The sequence below is a fragment of the Bufo bufo genome, chromosome 1 (genome assembly GCF_905171765.1).
Source record: "Bufo bufo chromosome 1, aBufBuf1.1, whole genome shotgun sequence".
NCBI lineage: Eukaryota > Metazoa > Chordata > Amphibia > Anura > Bufonidae > Bufo > Bufo bufo.
In genome coordinates, this window is record NC_053389.1 from 347,371,633 (window position 1) to 347,394,842 (window position 23,210).

General features: G+C 41.3%; 1 protein-coding gene across 1 annotated transcript in view; it reads right to left on the bottom strand.

Annotated features, from left to right (window-relative positions):
• The window catches only part of LOC121009545 (ankyrin repeat and KH domain-containing protein 1-like), a 307,110-nt gene that overhangs the window by 69,243 nt on the left and 214,657 nt on the right, over nt 1-23,210 (bottom strand). Inside the window, exon 21 of the mRNA XM_040442755.1 lies at nt 9,831-10,006. Within this exon, the coding sequence (XP_040298689.1) occupies nt 9,831-10,006 (176 nt within the window). The remainder of the gene's footprint in view (nt 1-9,830; nt 10,007-23,210) is intronic.

Genomic DNA, 23,210 nt, shown 5'->3' on the forward strand with positions numbered 1-23,210 from the left:
AGAAAAATTTTAAGTTCGGAAACTTGGACTGGTTTCCACCGGAAAGGCTGGGCATAAAAGCTTCCCGGGTTTGCGGTTATAAATTGTCTGGCATATTGGTTGGTCTCTGCCACGACTAAGTCCAAGAGCTCCGCAGTCAAGAACAGCTCAAAAAATCCCAGGGCCGTACTGATCTGAGCCGTCTCAACCCGAACTCCAGACTGGGCGGTGAAAGGGGGAACTACTGGTGCGGCTGAAGTTGGTGACTGCCAATCAGGGTTTGCCAGCACCTCAGGGATTCTAGGGGCTCTACGGGCCTGTCTGTGCGGTGGCTGCGACGGGGTAACTAGTGCACGTGCCACCGTACCAGCTTCAACTGCCCTTCTGGTGCTCGCTACTTCACCATGTTGTACGGCAGTGCTGGTACTAGGTCCAGGAAGGGCTGCGCTGCTGGTGTATGCCTCACCACGTGATCCGGCAGCGACAGCCCCACTCTGCTGCTCTTGAAGCGGATCCTGCATAACCTGTGGTCTAGCGACACGGGGCCGGGTACGCCTGGTGCTGCCAGGGACCTCAACCTCCTCGTCCGAACTTTGGGTCAGAGAGCCACTGCTTTCTACAGGTTCATATTCTGACCCGCTAGATTCATCAGATGAGGGTTCCCACTCCTCATCCGACTGGGTCAGAATCCTGTAGGCCTCTTCAGAAGAATACCCCCTGTTTGACATTTGGACTACTAAATTTAGGGGTATTCCCTGAGACTACCCAAGAAAAAAAGCAAGCCTGTCTTACAAAGGGGAGGCTAGCGAAGTACCGGAGGCCGCTGCGGTTGATAAAAAATATCAAAACTGATTTTTTTATCGCCGCAGAGCGTGTAAAGTGAATGTGCAGTGATCAAAAAAAAAAATTTTTTTGTCACTGCGGTGGGGCGGGCGTGGGTGAACGCACGTGTGGGCGACCGATCAGGCCTGATCGGGCAAACACTGCGTTTTGGGTGGAGGGCGAACTAAAGTGACACTAATACTATTATAGATCTGACCGTGATCAGTTTTGATCACTTACAGATACTATAAAAGTACAAATGCTGATTAGCGATACGCTAAACAGCGAATAAAAGTGACTGCGGTGCGGTGGGGTGGGCGCTAACTGACGCTAACTACCTAACCAAGGGGCCTAAACTATCCCTAAAACCTAACAGCCAATACTAGTGAAAAAAAAAAGTGTCAGTTTACACTGATCACTTTTTGTCTTTCACTAAGTGATTGACAGGGGGCGATCAAGGGGTTAATTTGGATGATGGGGGTGATGGATGGTGATCAGGGGCTAAGGGCAGTGTTTGGTGTGTACTCACAGTGATGTCTGCTTCTCTGCTGGATCCAACCGACGAAAAGGACCAGCAGAGAAGCAGAGAAGCCATATAACAGATCATATTTACTAATATGATCTGTTATCTGGCTTGTGATTCGATTTTTTAAAAATCAGCAACCTGCCAGCGACGATCATTGGCTGGCAGGTTGCTGATGAAATACTCCTCTAACTTTTGCCGGCCCGCGATGCGCATGCGCGGGCCGGCTGTGACCGAAATCTCGCGTCTCGCGAGATGACGCGCCGGCGCGTCCAGGAGGAATGAATCAACCACCTCCAGGACGCGTCTGTGCGTACAGCGGTCCGGAGGTGGTTAAGGGGTTGTCCACTTTCTGGCTACTGTTGATCAATTTGTTTGTAAGATGATTATATGGCACTTACTAATATAGCCTTTGTTGAAATTATGCACCATTCGGTAAATTTCATAATGTATGTCCCCTTATTTACAAAGTCTTTTGTACAGTGTTCATTTTAGGACATGGTCAGATATCATTGTCAAGTATCAGAATAATGCCCGTGTGACACCTGACTTTGATATTTGACTGACATCTGAGTTTGACTCAACGTCTTCATAGGTCAAGTAAAAATGAGTTATATGAAGAAAATCCTTCAGTTTGCTGTCTGAAGCTATAGCTCAGTGGTTTAGACGCTTGCCTTCCATGCAGTGTTCTTGAGTTCAAAATCCCTTTCAGTGTTTAAAAAAAAAAACTAAAAACATTTTATTGAGCCCTATTAAAGAGACAAATTCAAGTGATGTGTGACCCTGATGTCTGACTTTCCACTTCTCACTAATCAGCATCGCATTGACTTTTAGCTTCATTGTACTTTTAATATGCTCCATCACATAAAGAAAATCCTTCAGTTTGCTGTCTGAAGCTATAGCTCAGTGGTTTAGACACTTGCCTTGCATGCAGGGTTCTTGTTTAAAGAAAATTTACATTTTATTGGGCCCTAGAAAAGAGACTTTGGTTTACTGTGTATTTGTCTTTTGAATCACATAGCTAGAGAAAATCACTACCAAACAATAGGTAGGCCTGTAGCTTACTGGTGGGTTGTCTGACATGTATCTACTAATGGACAAGGGGGAAAAAAATATATATATATATATTTTTTTACATAAAACATGACAGTACTACAAGTAGTCTTTTTTTTTTTTTTTTTAAAGAGTACATGGGCAGTACTATAGTAAGGGGGGGGGGGGGCAATAATTTACTGTATCTTCATCTAATTACAGGTGACTGAAGGCTATTTTGTTTTCTGTTGTCTTGAAAGAGCCACTGTACAATACAATAATGTATTTTTATTTTTTAGTAAGGGGTCTAATTATCAGATATGTAAATCCCTTTATTGAAATTATTTGTCGGCATCCAAACATAAGCTGCAAAGATATGACCACTAGGGGTCTCACTAGTCCACTGTGGTTAGGCATGGTCCAGCTCTCCCAGCAAATACAAGCAGGAGGAAGTGTGGGCGTGTTCTGGAGTAGCTGATGAGACTTGCCAGATTCACTGACTCTTCACAGCAAACCAAATTATCTTACTGTAAGTCTGCTCTCCCTCCGCTATCTTACATGGCTTATACATTGATTCACCTCTCTCAAGTGTATATGCAATTCCATATTAGCAAGAATCACTATTTTTCTGGGACCCCTGAAAAAGAGCTGTGTCCTGGATTATACATATCTACTCTATATATGTGTATTATACACACAGTGTGCTATAGCTTCACCACACTGAGATTTGCTCAGAAAGATGATATACATTTTACTGATTTATCCACAGACACAATATATGAACATACAGATAGAAGCTATCACATAGTAATGCTAAGTATAGAAAAACCATGTGGTAATGTCCCTATGAGCTTAAAGGTTACACTAATGGCTTTGCATGTAGACATCACAGATTGAAATCCCCAGAAAGACATATGTTTTCTTTCTATTCTCTTTTATTAAAGACCATATTAATAGCATATACTATAATAAATGTTATTAACCTGTAGGATACCAGCGCTGTACATGTACGTAGCTGGAAACATCAGAGCGCCGTACAGCTACAGCTCTCTAATCGGGCAGCCACATGAGCTACTCCCGCCCAATCAGCTGCAGGGGTCCGGCAGTCACTGATAGTCAGATTCCTGCTGTATGAATCGGTGAAAACCGTGATGCCGGCGCATTAACCATTGCACTGCCGCAGTCAGCGCTGACCGCGGCACGTGCAGTATCCTGCCGGGTGTCCATCGGGTACCCGTGCTGCTGTGACAGGGACATGATGCCTTAATTAGGCATCGTGGCTGCCATCCCTGTGAGTCTGAGATCCAGCACCCTGTGTCCTTTTCCCGATGTTAAAAAAAAAAAAAAAAAAAAAAAAAAAAAAGGGATAAAGAGAAAAGTAGACATATTAGGTTTTGCCGCATCCGTATCGACCGGCTCTATTAAAAATGGTACCAATTAGGCCTTCATCTCATTCCTCAAAAAATGAGACCCTATTTAATACAATCGGCCAAAAATAAAATAAAAAAAATGGCTCAGAAAATGGCAACACAAAAAAAGATTTTATTCTGTTCAAAAAGGCTTTGTGCAAAACTTAGCAAAAATAAAAATGATACACATTGGGTATCGCCACGTCCGTAACAACCTGCTCTATAAAAATATCACATTATATGCCCCCTCAGGTGAATGCTGTAAAATAAAAATTTAAAAAACTATGCCAAAAAACACGATTTTTCTTCACCTTACCGTATAAAACGTCTAATAGCCCCCACATAAGACATTCACTTAAAAAATGAAATCCAATGGCACCCATAAACCAATCCATCAAAATCTGTGCTGCAAATGCCATGTGCCCCCACAGCAGTTTACCACCACATATGGGGTGTTACTGTATTCAGGAGAAAATGGCTAACACATGATGGGGTGCTTTTATTCCTGCTACCCCTGTGAATATGAAAAATTCTGGGATAAAGCAACACTTTATTGGAAGAAATTAAACTTTTCATTATCACAACCAAGTGTTTTAAAAATCGGTAAAACACTACGGGGGTCAAAGTGGTCAGTACCCCACTAAATATATTCTTTAAGGGTTGTAGTTTCCAAAATGGGGTCACTTTTTGAGGGTTTCCACTGTAGGGGTACGTCAGGGTCTCTTCAATTACAAAATGGTGCCTAAAAACATTGTAGCAAAATCTGCCTCCAAAATCCATATGGCGCGCCTTTCCTTCTGACCAATGCCACCTGCCCATAGAGCAGTTTACCGCCACATATATATATTTCTGTAAACTGCAGAATCAGAGTAATATTTTGCTTTTAACCCTTGCTGTGTTGCAAGAAAAAAAAGTGTAGTTTCTAAAATGAAAGAATGTCATTTATGGGTGGTTTCCATCACTTAAGCCCTACTAAATTACTTTATAACTGAATTGTTGCTCAAAAAAATGGGGTTGGAAATTTTGTCAAAATTTGAAAACATTTCTCTAAACCTCTAAGCCTTCTAACGTCCTAATAAAATAAAATGACATTTACAAAATGATGCCAACATAAAGCAGACATATGGGGAATGTTAAGTAAGAAATATTTTATGATGTTTCACTTTCTGTTTTAAAAGCAGAGAAAATGAAATTTAGAAAATTGAGAATTTTTCATAAAAAATTTGGGATTGTTCATAAATAAAAGGTTAAATATATTGACTCAAATTTATGACTCATGAAGTACAATGCAAATGAAAGTATAGATCGGCACTCAAATATGGGAAAAAGCCGGATTTATTAATACAAAAAATAGTAAAATTGGTGGTACATAGACCAAGTATGGGTAAGTCCAGAGTGTGCAATGAGAACTAAAAATCACACCAGGATAGTATGATGGAGGCAAAGGGATTATATATTAAAAAAAATGGATTATATAATAAAAAAAAGTTAAAACAGAGTAAAAATAAAATAGGGATAAGGTGACCCTATGTGGGTGGTCTCGGCTCTGTTACAGCCGTGAGGAGTAGCTCAAAATACTGATATACTGTAAATGACAGTTAATATTCATAAAGATCACAGGGTATAGCTGTTAGTGTGTAGGGCATTCTTGGCTACTTTGTTGCAGTCACTGTTATTAGCCAAAGGCTCGTCCCGGTGGGTTCATTCAGCAGACAGCTGCACAATAGGTGAATAGTGCTGCGATCTAAAACAAATGGTTCTAGCCAGTCGCGGATGGAAAAAAAAAAAACAACAAAATACACAGACCATCGTGTTGTACAAAAATTGGGATATAGATGACAGGCCAGGTTCGATGTACTGGCCTGTTACCTTACTCTATGTCCGTGTGTTCTACTGGGTCGGGCCGGCCTTTCTAGGGACGGCATCCCACGTATATGGCGCTGGATGCACGCCAGTATTCTGGCGTTCGCGGTCTAGTGGGTGCTCCTGGGAGATCCTTCTTTGCTGGAAGCACTTCCAAGGCAATATTGGTTAATTGTCTGTATGCAGATTTCCCCAAGCGCTTCCAGCAAAGAAGGATCTCCCAGGAGCACCCACTCAACCACAAACACCAGAAGCCCGAGCAATACCGCGCGCATCCAGCGCCATACACGTGGGACGCCGTCCAGAGAAAGGCTGGCCCGACCAAGTAGAACACACGGGAACATCCACTCCAGCATCGGCCACATTCTTTGCAAAGAGAAAGAAGACCGGTGAGAAACAAGATACAGAGCAGACATCGAGTAAGGTAACACAGGCCAGTACATCGAACCCGGGAAGGACACCACCCGACCCTGGCCTGTCATCAATATCCCAATTATTGTACAATACGATGGTCTGTGTATATTTTGTTGATTTTTTTCATTCGTGACCAGCTAGAACCATTTGTTTAAGGCCTCATGCACACGACCGTATTTTGTGTCCGTTCCGTTTATTTTGCGGATAGGATGCGGACCCATTCATTTCAATGGGTCCGCAAAAAACGCGGACAGCACACCATGTGCTGTCCGCATCAGTATGTCCGTTTCGTTGCCCCGCAAAAAATTTGTGCATGTCCTATTTTTTTCTAGTTTGCGGACAATGATAGGCATTATTACAATGGGTCCGCAAAAAAAAACGGATCCGCAAAAGGCTCTGGCTAATAACAGTGACTGCAACAAAGTAGCCAGGAATGCTCTACACACTAACAGCTATACCCTGTGATCTTTATGAATATTATTAACTACATTAATTATTTATTTACAGTATATCAGTATTTTGAGCTACTCCTCACGCTGTAACAGAGCCGAGACCACCCACATAGGGTCACCTTATCCCTATTTTATTTGTACTCTGTTTTAACTTTTTTATTATATAATACATTTCTTTATTATATAATCCCTTTACCTCCATCATACTATCCTGTGTGATTTTAAGTTCTCATCACACTCTGGACTGACCCATACTAGGTCTATTTACCACCAATTTTACTATTTTTAATATTAATAAATCCTGTTTTCCTATATTTGAGTGCCAGTCTATACGTTCATTTGCATTTTACTCCTTCTGACTGGGTGAGTCAGGCCAGATCCAGAGCAACTCTCATATTGCAACACTAGGTGAGCCATCCCTTCCACACAGTCCTTATGAAGTACAACGTGTCACAAGAAAACTGTCTCAGAATGGCTTGGAAAATAAAATCGGTCAAAAGTTATTACCACATAAAGTGACAGATTTTCAAAAACCGGCCTGCGATTTAAGATAAAGTGGCTCGGTACTGAAGGGGTTAATAAGGCATTATATTAAGGCTACTTTCATACTCGCGTCATGGGCGGATCCGTTCAGATAATACAACCGTCTGCATCCGTTCAGAACGGATCAGTTTGTATTATCTTTAACATAGCCAAGACGGATCCATCTTGAACACCATTGAAAGTCAATGGAGGACGGATCAGTTTTCTATTGTGCCAGATTGTGTCATAGAAAATGGATCCGTCCCCATTGACTTACACTGTGTGCCAGGACGGATCAGTTCGGCTCAGTTTTATCAGACGGACACCAAAACGCTGCAAGACTTTACTGATGCAAACTGATGCATTCTGAGCGGATCCTTTTCCATTCAGAATGCATTAGAATGCAAACTGATCCGTTCTGGACCGCTTGTGAGAGCCCTAAACGGATCTCACAAACGGAAAGCCAAAACGCCAGGGTGAAAGTAGACCAAGAATAGTGTGTTTTTTCGTTTTTTGTTTGCCAAGACCTATTACTAGTTTATCCACAGACACAAACTATGATCATAAAGAAACTAGTGATATTTATTAGCTTTCTAAAAAACATTATTCTCACTATAATGAGGAAATAGGCCCTGATTTATCATACAGTCACTCCAGAATTCTGGCATCAAAAAGTTGCAAAATACATCTTTTGCCACTTTTGCCAAACTTAACCACTCGCGCAAATATTTGTAACTTTTTACAGCCGTGCAAAATTTTGCTGCTTTTTGCATTTTTACACCACTCACTCCAGTTTTGTAATATGGGTGGAAAAGTGGGTGTGGTTAGCTATGTTAATGAGTTTTACTCCAGATTTATCACAGACTTTTTAAAAAGTCGCAATCTCACTCCAGGAGGACGATTGAGTAGGAAAACTGGAGGAGCTTCTCTAGACAGAAGTGTTAGGTTTAAAGGGGTTATCAGTTATGGGAAAAAAATAAAAATAAAAAAACACCTCATAAAACTCATCAGGACTTACATATACATTAGTTAAGCTTGATTTCTTAATTGAAAAAGCCACACTTACACCTTTTCATGGTTCTGTTATTGCTGTGTTTACATGCTGAAGTACATGCTGAGGCGGTGTATAACAACAATGTCTGTCTGAGCTCTCCCTCATTAATATTTGTGGGCGTGAACAATCTGACCTTCCCCTCACCCTGCTCTGCACATCCTAACTTTGAATAAAAAACTGTCACAATATCATCTCCTAGCTCACACAGGCAGATCTTCCCGTCACAATATCATCTCCTAGCTCACACAGGCAGCTCTTCCTGTCGCATGATCATCTCCTAGCTCACACAGGCAGCTCTTCCTGTCGCATGATCATCTCCTAGCTCACACAGGCAGATCTTCCTGTCACAATATCATCTCCTAGCTCACACAGGCAGATCTTCCCATCACAATATCATCTCCTAGCTCACACAGGCAGCTCTTCCTGTCGCATGATCATCTCCTAGCTCACACAGGCAGATCTTCCTGTCACAATATCATCTCCTAGCTCACACAGGCAGATCTTCCTGTCACAATATCATCTCCTAGCTCACACAGGCAGATCTTCCTGTCACAATATCATCTCCTAGCTCACACAGGCATATCTTCCCATCACAATATCATCTCCTAGCTCACACAGGCAGATCTTCCCGTCACAATATCATCTCCTAGCTCACACAGGCAGATCTTCCCATCACAATATCATCTCCTAGCTCACACAGGCAGATCTTCCTGTCACAATATCATCTCCCAGCTCACACAGGCAGCTCTTCCTGTCACATGATCATCTCCTAGCTCACACAGGCAGCTCTTCCTGTCACATGATCATCTCCTAGCTCACACAGGCAGCTCTTCCTGTCACATGATCATCTCCTAGATCACACAGGCAGATCTTCCTGTCACATGATCATCTCCTAGCTCACACAGGCAGCTCTTCCTGTCACATGATCATCTCCTAGCTCACACAGGCAGATTTTCCTGTCACAATATCATCTCCTAGCTCACACAGGCAGATCTTCCTGTCACATGATCATCTCCTAGCTCACACAGGCAGATCTTCCTGTCACATGATCATCTCCTAGCTCACACAGGCAGATCTTCCTGTCACATTGCAGATACGCAGCTCTACGCATCGCAGCTCAATGTATCTAATATGTGGGTGTCACACTGGCATTATTCTGATACTTGACAATGATATCTGACCATGTCCTAAAATAAACACTGTATTTTTGTACTGTCCACACAAGTCCTGTCCATAAGTTGGCCGCCGATGCAGGGTCATGTGACCAGGTAAATCACCTCCTTGTGAGGTGTTCCTTCAAACACACTGCACCTGCAGTAAACTCTGAACAGAACAAGTGCAGATGGCAGGTGCGACGTATTTGAATGGATGAGACATCACACAAAGGCGATTTGCCTTATCATGTGACCCTCCATCAGCGGCCATCTTATGGACAGGAGCTCTATGTGGGTAGCACAAAAGACTTTGTAAAGGCGGCATATCTTACGAAATATAGAAAAGGAAAGAAAAAGGAAAGAAAAAAAAAACAAAAACACCACAACACAGTCCCCCTAAAAAGTCTGTTATTGCTCCTAGAAATTAAAGAATAAACTGACAACTGGGGGTTACTATACTCTGACACTATCCAATCTAGAAAGAAGTAACAAAAATGGCACAACACAGTTAAAAAAAAAAAAAAAAAAAAAAAAAAAACAAAACATGACCCAGAATTGTTATGTCATAGGGAATAGTACACAGTTTACCATCATTTAATAGCTCACCTATTAATAAGAAGCTCACAGAATTTGTAATGTCCTTTATCTGCAGCAATAGTTAAAGCAGTATCTCTTGATGAAGGCACTGGTGGAGAGTTGACATCAGCTCCTTTGTCTAACAGCACTCTTCCCACCTCTGCATAACCTCCAGAAGCAGCTTCCATCAAAGGAGTCAAGCCAGTCTGTTAAAATAATAAGATGGTGTAAAAGGGACCTGTCAAAGCAATTATGAACCTTAACCCCTTAGTGACCACACACTTTTTTCAAAATTGCATTCCAAGAGCTATAACTTTTTTTGTTTTTCATCAATATACCTTTATAAGGCCTTATTTTTTGCAGAACAAGTTATAGTTTTTAATGCACCATTTTGGGTACATATAATCATTGATTAACACTAGCCATCTGTCTTAACACCTTAGAGGCCACCGATACGTTTTTACAGCGGTCACTAAAAGGGGTTTAGGCTGGGCCGCTGCTTTTTATGGCGGCCCAGTCTAAGCGCTGCATGGGTTCCCGGCTCTCACATGAGAAGCGGCCCTGTTCTAACAGCCTGGACCGGCAGGAGTGCCGATCCGGGCTGTTTAACACTTTACATGCCGTGGGCAATGGCACCTGCCGCATGTAAAGCGGTGACAGAGGGAGCGGACTCCCTCTGTCTCCAAATGGCACCCCACAAACGCGATCACAGGGTGCCGATGTGTTTGAAGGCTACCTGCCTTCCGATGTAGGCCATGGTCCCGGCTGTAGTAATTTTCAGCAGGCTGCGCCTCTCTGGCACAGCCTGCTGGTCAATGTTAAAATAGCATTGCTAATAAAATGGAATGCATTATAGGGATAATGGATTGCATTTTAAAAGCAATCAAAATACTGTCCCGGACTACATAAATATCACATAAATTATCCCCTATAGTGAACGCCGTAAAAAAATAAAAAATTAAACTAAATTATGAATAGCTAATTTATTCTTAGTTGCCACCGAAAAAAACTTAACAAGTGATCAAAAACCGCCATTTACGCCAAAATGATACCAATCAAAAATACAAGTCGTCCCGCAAAAATCAAGCCCTCATGCAACTCCATAGAATAAAAATAAAAAAGTTATAAAGTTATGGGTCTTGGGAAGCGGCAATGTAAAAACATTTTTTTCTTTTAAAAAAGGGGTTTTATTGCAAAAAAGTAGTAAAACCTAAAAAAAAAAACTATGTATTTGGTATCACTGTAATCGTACTGAACCAGAGAATAAAGATATTATGTTATATTTATACCAAAAAATGAATGCTGTACAATTTAGAGCGTAACAATGCAGTGGCAGTATTGCTGTTTTTTCCCATCTCCCTCCCAGGAAGAGTTAATAAAAGTTAATCAGAAAGTTATGTGTATCCCAAAATGGCGCCATTAAAAAATTCAACTTGTCCCGCAAAAAAAGCCCTCATAAAGCTATATAGATGGAAAAATAAAAGTTAAAGCTCTTGGAGCGCGACGATGAAAAAAGGAAGACAAATGCTTGGTCATGAAGGCCCAAAACTACCTAACTAAATAGTGAAAGGAGACATCTTCACTTCATGGAGTTTGCCAATATTCAAACTCAAATATTTGTAGGAGCATAATTACAATTACTGAAAGGGTTTCTCCAGAGTGATAGAATAAGCTATAAATGTTATATCAGTGGCATGAATCCCATGAATAGGGGCCCTAGGTTCCCCAAGTAAAAAAAATAATAAAAATCTATGACTGGAGCAAGGAACCCCATCTAAAGCCCCATTGATGTGAAACATTGACTACCACAGGTGGCAAGTTTAAAATCAGATACCTCAGCAGAATTATTTTTTTCAGACTGGTAAATAATTTTTTCAGACTGATCACATTTGTATGATACACTATATGATCAAAAGTAAGTGAACATTTGAGCATTACACCAACCATATATGAACTTACTGGACATCCTATTCCAAAACCATTGCCCAGATTTTCTATTCATATTAATGGCGTAAAATTAGACCAGCTGTCAAGACCTTACACCACATTTATCACATTGGTTCAGGCTGGATGGTATATCTGGTGAAGGTCTAGACACTTGTCTAACTCTATACCAAACTATTGGTTGGCTTAGTCTGAGAAAATGCACCGACTGTCTAGATGCACTGACATTAATAAATCTGGGCCCATGAGGGTTATTATGAAGTTATCCCTCTTTGTAGAGTTAAACTCCACAAGATTTTGAAGCAAGTCTATGCAAATTTCTGCACATTCAAACAAAAAAAATAAAATTTGTGAGGTCAGGCACTGATGTGGGATAGGAACGTATGGGGCACAATTAGGATTCACAAGGTTTACTAAAGGGGTTAATGTTTAGGCTCTGTGCAGAACACTTGCATGCTTCCATGCCAAAGTCATCAAACCCTATCTGTATGCACCTCACGTTGTGAAAACTGTTGCAGCACTAGCACAATCTTTCCTTAGAAATAAGGAACATCGCCCAAAACCATCCAGCAATTAAGAGTGACTTCTAAGTTATAAGCTTATATTACACTGGCATATAATGATAATGGCAGGGATAATGGCATGGGCTGCTCAGTGGTTAACACTGGTGCCTTGCAGCGCTGGGGTCCTGGGTTGGAACCATACCAAGAACAACAATAGAGTTTGCATGTCCTCCCCGTGTTTGCGTGGGTTTACTCTGGGTATTCAAGTTTCCTTCCACACTCCAAAGACATACTGATAGGGAACAGATTGTTTGCCCCATTGGGGACAGTTGGGTTCTAATGTCTGTAAAGCGCTAGAGAATATAGCAGTGCTATATAAGTGCATAAAATAAATAAAAAATAAATAAATAGATAATCTTGAAGATCGTGGCTAACAAGCGTTCGTATGATTACTCGAACGTGGTGTCTAATCATGATCTGCTGCCGGCAAACAGTGATTCAGCAAGAGGACTAGTGATGGCATTAACGATCACTCATCCCCATACTAAGAAGATCACAGCAGGTAATAGCAGTGGTCACCTTCACTGACAAGCAGGCGATTGCCAGGAAGGAACGCTTCCCTCACAACAATCACTTGTGTGATCTGCCAGCATAATATAAGCTTAGGACAGCACCAATTTTATAATCACTGAGGCAGCACAGTGGCTCAGCAGTTACTACTGTTGCATTGAAGCACTGGGGTCCCAGGTTTGAATCCGATCAAAGACAAGACATACTAATAGAGAATTTAGATTGTGACCCCTCATGGGGGCAACAAGTGATGATAATGTCTATATAAGTGCAGCACGGTGGCTCAATCGTTAGCAATGGTGCCTTGCAGCACTGGGGTCATAGCATCTAGTTTTAAATCTGTCCAAGGACAACATAATCTGCACAGAGTTTGTATGTTCTCTCCATGTTTGAGTGGGCTTCCTCTTGGAGCTCCAGTTTCCTCTTACACTCCAAAGACATGCAGATAGGGAATGGTTTTACTCACTTATATAGCACTTAGACAATCGGCAGAACTTTACAGATTAGCATCATGCTGTTTGCCCAATGAGGCTTGGAGGAATCGGAGGAAACTGGGGTATACAGAGGAATCCTATGCAAACACGGGGAGAACATATAAACACCAGGCAGATGTTGTCCTTGGTTAGATTTGAAACGAGGACCCTAGTGTTGCAAGGCACCAGTGCTAACCACTGAGCCATCATGCTGCCTAGGGAGCCTTGTTCAAATTTTTGTTTGTCCGTGTTTAAGCCGTCAAGGGTCCATGTGTATTTTTTGCCCTTTTTGTGTTCATTGAAACTGATCAGCTAAAGATTAATTTCCAGAGTATCTAATACCAGCGGTCAGTGAAAAACAGAAACAACATTTTCCTTAAGAAACTCTTAGGCTCAGTTCACATCAACGTTCAGCCTTTCTTTTCTTCTGTTCCATTATGGGAGCAGAAGAACGGAAAGGATTGTTTCGGCACATAACTGAGCTGAATGGAGTCTACGGACTATAATGGGGTCCGTTAGGTTTCCAGCATGTAAGACTTGTCTCAGCTTCAAAAATCTTCCTCTGAGTGAAAAGTCTATGGGGTCCATAGGCTCCACCCGGATCAGTTACAGTGGATATAAAAAGCTTACACATCCCTGTTAAAATGTCAGGTTTCTGTGATGTAAAAAAATGAGACAAAGATAAATCATTTCAGAACTTTTTCCACCTTTAATGTGACCTATAAACTGTACAACTCAATTGAAAAAGAAACTGAAATCTTTTAGGTGGAGGGAAGAAAAAATATAAAATAATAATAATATGGTTGCATAAGTGTGCACACCCTTAAACTGATACTTTGTTGAAGCACCTTTTGATTTTATTACAGCACTCAGTCTTTTTGGGTATGAGTCTATCAGCATGGCGCATTTTGACTTGGCAAGATTTTGCAAAATGTAGCCTGGCTTGGATGTTTTTCTTCGTAAGAAAAGGCTTTCGTCTTGCCCCTCTACCCCATAGCCCAGACATATGAAGAATATGGGATATTGCTGTCACATGTACCACACAGCCAGTACTTGCCAGATATTCCTGCAGCTCCTTTAATGTTGCTGTAGGGCTCTTGGTAGCCTCCCAGACCAGTTTTCTTCTAGTCTTTTCACCAAGTCAGTTCTTGGTAATGTCACTGTTGTGCCATATTTTCTCCACTTGATGATGACTGTCTTCACTGTGTTCCATAGTATATCTAATGCCTTGGAAATTCTTTTGTACCCTTCTCCTGACTGATACCTTTTAACAATGAGATCCCTCTGATGCTTTGGAAGCTCTCTATGGACCATGGCTTTTGCTGTGGGATGCGACTAAGAAAATTTCAGGAAAAACCAACTAGAGCAGCTGAACTTTATTTGGGGTTAATCAGAGGCACTTTAAATGGTGGCAGGTGTATGCCGACTCCTATTTAATATGATTTTGAATGTGTGGTACAGTTTATAGGTCACATTTAGGGTCCATTCACACGTCCGTTTTTTCTTTCCTGATCTGTTCCGTTTTTTCAGGAACAGATCTGGACCAGATCTGGACCCATTCATTTTCAATGGGTCCTGAAAAAAATCAGACATTGAGCTGTCCGTTTTTTTCCAGGACCCATTGAAAATGAATGGGTCCAGATCTGTTCCTGAAAAAACGGAACAGATCAGGAAAGAAAAAACGGACGTGTGAATGGACCCTAAAAGGTGGAAAAAGTTCTGAAATGATTTATCTTGGTCTCATTTTTTTACAGCACAGAAACCTGACATTTTAACAGGGGTCTGTAGACTTTTTATATCCACTGTATGTGCCAAATCTGTCCTTACTGTCCTCCTTTAATTTAGCTAAACTTGCTAAATTCTATAACGGTGTTGTGAATGCATGTTTGCTGATGCAGTAGTTGTATCACAAGTGCACTGTCATAGCACCCTCCTGCATATTCTAGCACAGGGATCAGCACCCTTCGGCACTCCAATCGTTGTGAAACTAAAATTCCCAGCATGCTTCATTCATTTCTATGCAAGTTCTTAGAATATAAGGGCAAGTATGCGTGCTGAGAGTTGTAATTTCACAACAGCTGGAGTACTAAGAGGTTGCCTATCCCTGTTCTAGCAGCTCTCACTCTCAAACCAACTTCTAAAGGCTATTTCTCTGGATATAGGGTAGCTAGCACTCTATCTTGTTTTAAACCTTAATCTCAGCTATAAAACAAGATATGGCTTACTTCTCTAGCTGCTACGCAGTCTGAGATATTACACTTTACAGATGCCCTTCCGTCATCAGCCCACCTGATCTCAGCAAGTCTGGAGGAGGAGAGGGGGGCAGTGGGGGACAGGCTGTATGAGGAGATGCAAAAATTCTTCTCTCTCCCCCCATCTAATTGTACATGACACCAGAGTAACATGGACTTCCGTGCGTGTTATCAACCCCTTCAGAGAGCATACTTGCACTCTGATTGTCCTAAACAGGTGATTTTTTCCCCTCAAAAAAGTAGATTCAGCACTTCATAGAGGAAACACGTAAAAAAAAAGCCATACATTACAAAGCAACAAGCAAATCCACAATTAAAACAAACAAAGTGAGGGCCTGCTATTTAAAGGGATTGTTCACTAATTTGTACACCTCTCAGACTGGCAGGATCCGCATTGGTAATCAAAGGGGTCCAAGTTCGTTCACTCCCTTGACACCACTGCGTGTCTCTGGTTCCTTCATGTAAACTTCCTGTTTGGCTGAAGCTGCGCCAAACCGGAAGTTTACATGGAGGCACGCGAGACAAGCATTGGTGGCAAGGGAATGAACAAACCTGGACCCAGGACAAGGAATCAAGGAAGTATGATCACCAACACATGTCCCGCTAGGTCTGGAAATTAGTGCACAACTCCTTTACATTGCACCAAACACAACACAAAAACATCAATAAGGTTTAAGTTTTATACTGTCCCTACCCTGTCTATACCTGATCCTTACAAAAAACATGTGGACTGCTGCTCCAGCAATAACAATTACACGCTGCAGTAACAGCAATAACGTATGAAGAAAAAGTAGAAATCAAATATATTTCAGACCGATAGAAAAGACATTCATCAGTCAAAAAAATACATTTTCGCACACTGTCACTATAAATAATATTTTCAATTACAGTATTTTTTGCCCTTTAAGAAGCATCCCCCCAAAGCTACATAGGAAACTTAAAACTCATCACAGGTGCTTCATTCAAATAAATACAGGTCAGTACTTCACTGTAATGTCCTCCATTATCCAGGAGATTTTTCTCTTAGTGTGAGTAGTGGAAAGCAGCTAGTCTCCCACCCACCAGTCAGACCTGCAAACCTGCAAGCACATAGGAAAAGAGCTAAAAAAAAAACCCCACATATCCAAAGGGGTATTGTGAGAATTTTGACCATAGAGGTGTCTTGCAAAAAAATAACGTACAGCAGAGCGCAAAGTGAAACTGGCAGTTTTCCACAGATATGGCACTTGAGTGCTCAATATGTTGTGCCCATTGTGTGCTAGTGTGAAAAGCAAGTCTTATTCTAATGCTGTGTGTCCTGGTTTTATAATCACCCCACTTGTGGTCATAATCCTTTGCCCGGACATACAACAGGGTTTAGGATTAAAAGAGAACATGCGCATTTGAGGCCCAAAGAGGGGAATTATACTGCTTGTGCTGACAACTGAAGAGGCTCTGGAGTGAAACAATAAATGAAACCCCTGAGAAGTTACCCCACTTTGGAAACTACACCCCTCAAGGTATTTATAAGGGGCGGAGGGAGCATTTTTAACACACAGGTGTAGATGGTGTAATGCAAAACTGGCAATTTTTCTACAGATACAGCATTTTAGTGCCCAATATGTTGTGCCCAGCATGAAAAGTAAGCCCTCTTATTATTATGCTGTATTTCTTACAAATGGCACTGAACGTATAACAAGGCTCACTATTAAAAGAGCACCATGCACATTTTGAGGCCCAATGTGGTGATTTACAACTCTTGTGCTGACAATTGTAGAGGCTCGGAGGAAAAATTATAAATAGAAACTTGAAAAGTTACCCTATTTTGGAAACCTCGCCCCTCTAGTTATTAAGGGGTGAAGTAGATATTGTGACACCATTGGTATTTTGCAGAAATGAATGCGCAGCAGACTGTGCAAAATTAAAATGGTCATTTTTACACAGATTTGATTGCTCAATAATAGCGGTATGTTGTGCCCAGCTGTTGCCATCTAAGACTCACAACACACTTCTTGAATTGATAGGCGGGTTCTTATGGGTACGGAAATGCCATGAATGTGGATGCAAGCTGAAATAAGGGCACACAACTTAAGCAGTGTCATTTGGCTTTAGGCGGGCAGATTTTACAGCATGGTTTTTGGGTGCTACATTTGCAGATAGCTTGATGTAAGCTTACAGTGGAAACCCCCATTAAGTGACCCCATTTTTATAACTACAGATATTACATTTCATTGCCCAGTATGTTGTGCCCAGCTTGTGCCATCTGAGGCACACCATGTCCCTTAAATTGTTAGGTGATTCTACTGGGTGCTTAAATGCCATAAACGTGGATGTAAATAGGGAAAGACCGTCTTGTGGCTTTTGCAATGCAGATTTTGATGGATAGCTTTGTGTGTGCCGTGTAGCTTTCAAACAGCCACAAAGTACCAGTAAAGCCATTTTCTGACAACCATAAGTTTGTTGGTTTTTTTTTATATCGAGGGAGTCGGGTGAGGGCTTATTTTTTGCGGTATGAGTTGCCAGCATCATTGGTACTATTGTGGGGTATACACAACATTTGGATCACTTTTTATTTCGCTTTTTCGCAACATATTGTGCAGGAAAAATGACAACTTTATTCTGCTGGTCAGTACGAATACAAAGATACCGATTTTATATAATTTGCTATTTATACACCGCATTTAAAAAAAAAAAAAAAAAAATTATATATATATATATATATATATATATATATTTTTACATATATACAAATTACATACATACACTATATATATATATATATATATATATATATATGTGTATGTATGTAATTTGTATATATGTAAAAAAAAAAAATATATATATATATATATATATATATATATATATATATATATATATATATATATATATATATATATATATAATTTCTGTGTTGCCTTATTTTAAAAGCCACTTTTTCTGGCAAAGGTCTTATGGGAGGGTTTGTTTTGGTGGAATGAGCCCTCATTTCCATTGGTATCATTTTTGGTATATAAGATTTTTTGAATCGCATATGTTTTTTGGTAGGCAAGGAGACCTAACATAGTAACACAGTTTATAAGGCTGAAAAAAGACATTTGTCCATCCAGTTTGGCCCGTTATCCTGCAAATTAATCCAGAGGAAGTCATGAAAAACTAACAAAAAAAAACACCCAGTGAGATAGAAGCCAATTCCCGACTCTAATCAGGCAATCAGAATAACTCCCTGGATCAATGACTCATCTCTAGTAGCCAATAGTAACATATTAGACAAAGTAAAAGTAAAAAAAATACCTCATATGTCTTTGTTTTTCTATTTTTACAACAGTAAATAGCTTGATGAGGGGAACAGTTAGTTATTTTTTTTACAGCTTAAACTGTTATATTATTTTCAAAAAACACTTTTTATTCCTCACTAGGGGACTTGAAGTTTTAGTGGATGATTGCTGCTTCAATGCATGTATTATGCTGTATTGTACTACACTGAAACAGAGTTCCACATTGACAGCTTCCTATAAGAGCCAGCCTTGGCCTCATAGGGAGCCGTTGATGACAGACCTGGAAGTCTTATAAAAGTTTCAGGTGCCATGGCAAAGTTTGGCACCCCGGGATCGCATCGCAGGGAGACGATGGGATGAGCCCACTCCCTTTGTAAACGCCATATATGAGACTGTAAGCACTTACCGTGGCATCTAAGCGGTTAATCTGCTAGCATCACTGAACACCGCAGGGGCCTAGCTGTCAATAACCGCTTCTGTGCCTGCCCGATCCCAGTGCAGTAATATTATGGCAATCAACCTTAACTCTCTTCCCTACATGTATGGCTCATGTTCTACAGGGGTTAAAACTAGTCTTTCTAGTTCTGACTAATTTATTTTAGGTGGTGTGATGCATATAACTTAAACTTGTGACACACCCACTAATATAGAGTTTTATGCAATTTTTTTTACATTTTGACACAAACTTGCATAAAAGTATCTGTTGCTGTATAAAGTACTTTTTGACAATGAGGGGTCTACTTTCAGAAAATCAGAGCTGTGTGGCCCATTTATTCTCACCAATAGTTGGGGTCCCAAATGTCAGACCTCCACCAATCATATCCCATCACTTTGTGAGATCGGAATAGCCCTTTAATAAAATATATGATCAATGGTTACTTGTTCACCTGACTGCCACGTCATTGGTAGTTCACATTAATGTCTCCTAGAGTTATTCCTAAAGCTTCACTAAAGCTGCCATAATGGGAGTACATTTGAGAGCAACAAGCAACCTTTGGCACTCCAGCTGCTGTGGAACTACAGCTGCCAGCATGCACTCACTTGGCTATTCTTGTAACTCCCATAAAAGGAGGATTCTGGGAGTAGTAGTTTTAGGACAGCTGGAGTGCTAGAGGTTGCTGATCCCTGTTTTAGAGTATATATTAAGACCCCAAGACGTGGACCTCCTGCAGTCCCATGGAAATTAGCTTACATGTCTATTTTAAATCTCTGCATTTGACATTTCATTATCCAACAGCATTTACAGAAATATAATTTGAACAAACCCATATTATATGCCACAAGTCTGGCACTATGCTATTGCAAGCACGCTGCAAAAGGAATGTAGTCCAATCTGAATATAAATGAATCAGTTTCCTGGAGTATTCTATACAGAGCAATCCATAAAATAACTTTTAAACAAGAACCTATAGGTGATGGATGCCTCTGTATATCTATGCTGAGACATCTGTTGGAGGTATACATAAAAAAAACCTCTGTCTTCCATATAGCTTCTATTTTTAAAGGGTAATTAGCATTTTTTTTAAATCATGATTAGGTGGGTACTTTAAAGCGGTTGTCTACCTTCAGCAAATGGCATTGCTCATGTAGACAAAGTTTATACAAGGCATTTACTAATGTATTGTGATTCTCCATATTACTTCCTTTCCTGGCTTGATTCATTTTTGCATCGCATTATACACTGCTCATATCCACGGGTTACAACCATCCTGCAATCCAGCAGTGGTGGTCGTGCTTGCACACTGTAAGAAATAGTGTCAGCCTCTCCAGTGGCCAGGACCACGGAGGAGTCCATAGGCCGGGGCTTTTTCCTACAGTGTGCAAGCACGCCACTACTGCTGGATTGCAGGGTGGTTGTAACCCCTATATATGACAGTGTATAATGTGATGGAATAATGAGTCAAACCAGCAAAGGAGGCAACTTGGACAATCACAATACTTATGCAAGTGGCTTGTATTAAAGAGGACCTTTCACCACTCCTGATATGCCTGTTTTGATAGCTACATGCATTCCCCATTCAACAACAATTCTGGAACATCTATTCTCATGACTAGGATGTGCCATTCCTGTCTTATTTCCACTAGAAGTTTAGGAATGAATTACTAGCAATCTGCAGTGATGGTACAGATGGTTACTACTATTTGGGGAGTTGCCCATGCATAGTTTGACAATATCCAATCAGTGATGCCATTGTCAGATTATGCAGGGACACACCTCCTACTGGTAACACCCTTCTGTACACTTACTGCAGACTGCTAGTAATTCATTAATAAACTGCTGCAGACTGCTAGCAATTTATTTGTAAGCTTCTAGTAGGAATAATAAAGGATTGGTACAACCTAGAATTAAGAACAGATGCTTCAGACTTGCTCTGTTACTTAGACCTGTCAGGAGAGGTGACAGGTCCTCTTTACCTTTATTATACAAGATAAATGCAGTTTGCTGAAGTAAGACAAACCCATTTAATATTCCCATAACTGAGTATAGTGGGGTAACTGGTATAAAACCGAGTCCAATAGGCAGGCTGGAGGTGAAAATAGTAGGTTACTCAATGAAGGCCCTAACTGTAGTGCTCCAGACTTATAAAAAAACAAAACAAAAAAAAATAGCATCCAATTGGTTTCTAAACTGAAAAACTTACGAGCCAATTACAATTTTAGTTGCCAAATTGAAAATGCATATATGCAAAAAAAAATATCCCCTATTTTACCGCCAGTAAATATGTCATTATAGTACCTCCAGTATTAATAACCAGTGATGGCCAGTTCGCAGTGTTCGCCCGCGAACACATGCGGGCTGCCATCTTAACTCGCAAGTCCGGTGAGGCACAGGTAAGCCCTTGCCTGTGCCGCGAGCCTGTCTGAAACAAATGCGGTCACCGGGAGCAGGCAGTTCCGAGAACAGCCCGATGAAGGCCCCCCTATAGTGCCGCCCAGTAGTAATGCACCTGTATAAAAAAAAAAAATCCTGCTATAGTGCTCCAGTATTTAAAATACCCTCAACACCTCCTGTAATGTCCTATATAGTGCCCTCATAAAAAATGCCCTGGTAATGCCATCTATAGTGCCTCAGTATTAAAAGTCCTCAGTGCTACTAGTAATGGCCCTTACTGTCCCCTGTATTAAAAATTCCCCTAGAGCGCCCAATAAAGCTGCCAGTTATGTCCCCTACGGTGCATCCCCAGTATTAACGTCCCCACAGTTCCCCTCCATTAGTAATGTCCCCCACAGTGCCCCTCCAGTAATGAACCGCACAGTGCTCTCCTTCTCTCTCCTTAGTAGTATCCTCCCACATTGCGATCAGTAATATCCTTCGTAGCGCTCATCCCAACTCTTGTGTAATGTCCCCCAAAGTACACCTTCAATATTATGTCCCCTAATGCCCCCACATTGATCTCCGCCCTGTCAGTAATGTCCCCAAGTGGGCATTGAAAAAAAGGCCAAAAACTAATACTCACCTGCGTCCTTGCACCAGAGTTCACGATGCAGGCTACAACCTCTTCTGGTCTACAGCCTGGGACAGTGGGATGCAGGCAGGCAAGTGAAAGCACACTGCTTCGCTGTATCCCAGCACAGGCGGGGGCGATTATGTCATCCCACACGCCTGTGCGGGTATTTAATACCTCATAGGCTTCAGGACTACTAAGCCTGAGACCTATGAGGGTGATCAGCGGGCCAGAAACTATAGGTTCCTGTGACACATCACTGTATTCAAATGCAGAGTGGCAGAGGTTCTTATCGCTATCTGCAAATTCGAAGTCGCATTGGCGACAATTTTCCCCATCCTGAGCACTGTAACTGAATCCAATGCATCCACCACAGGTCCCGTTAGGCGACTGAGAAATAGGTCACAGGTAAGTGAACACTAATGTGCCCCCTCGTAGCCAGTTGTGTTGCAATACGTAAAATTATCAATGACGCTGTTCTGAACAATGGTTGTGGAACCACCACTCTATTTCCATTTTGGGCTATTCCTGATGATGTTGTCCTAGTGGTCCCATGGTTTTCACAATTTAACCCCTATACAGGGATCTGGTCTTCACTACCTCTTGGAAAAGTTCTGGTTTTATTTGGCAACTGAACCATGGGGGTAAGAGATTCCGGTGTGAGGCACCAGAGGATCAGGAAATATTAAGAAGCACAGAGTCGGCTGTGGTCAGACAGGCAGAGTACATGCAAATCTGAGAAACAGTCCCAGGGTGAGATGTGACTATAAAACCACCGACTGGAGAGACTACCCATCACTTTGGAGCTCTTACGGTCACCGTCTATAGACCTATGGGTGACCCATCACATGTGTGCTTGGCAGCGGAAGACATCTGTTTGTCCCATGTTCATATGTTTTACTATATGCAAATGAGCCTCTAGGAGAAATGGGGGCATTGCCATTGCAGAGAGAGCTGAGCCCATT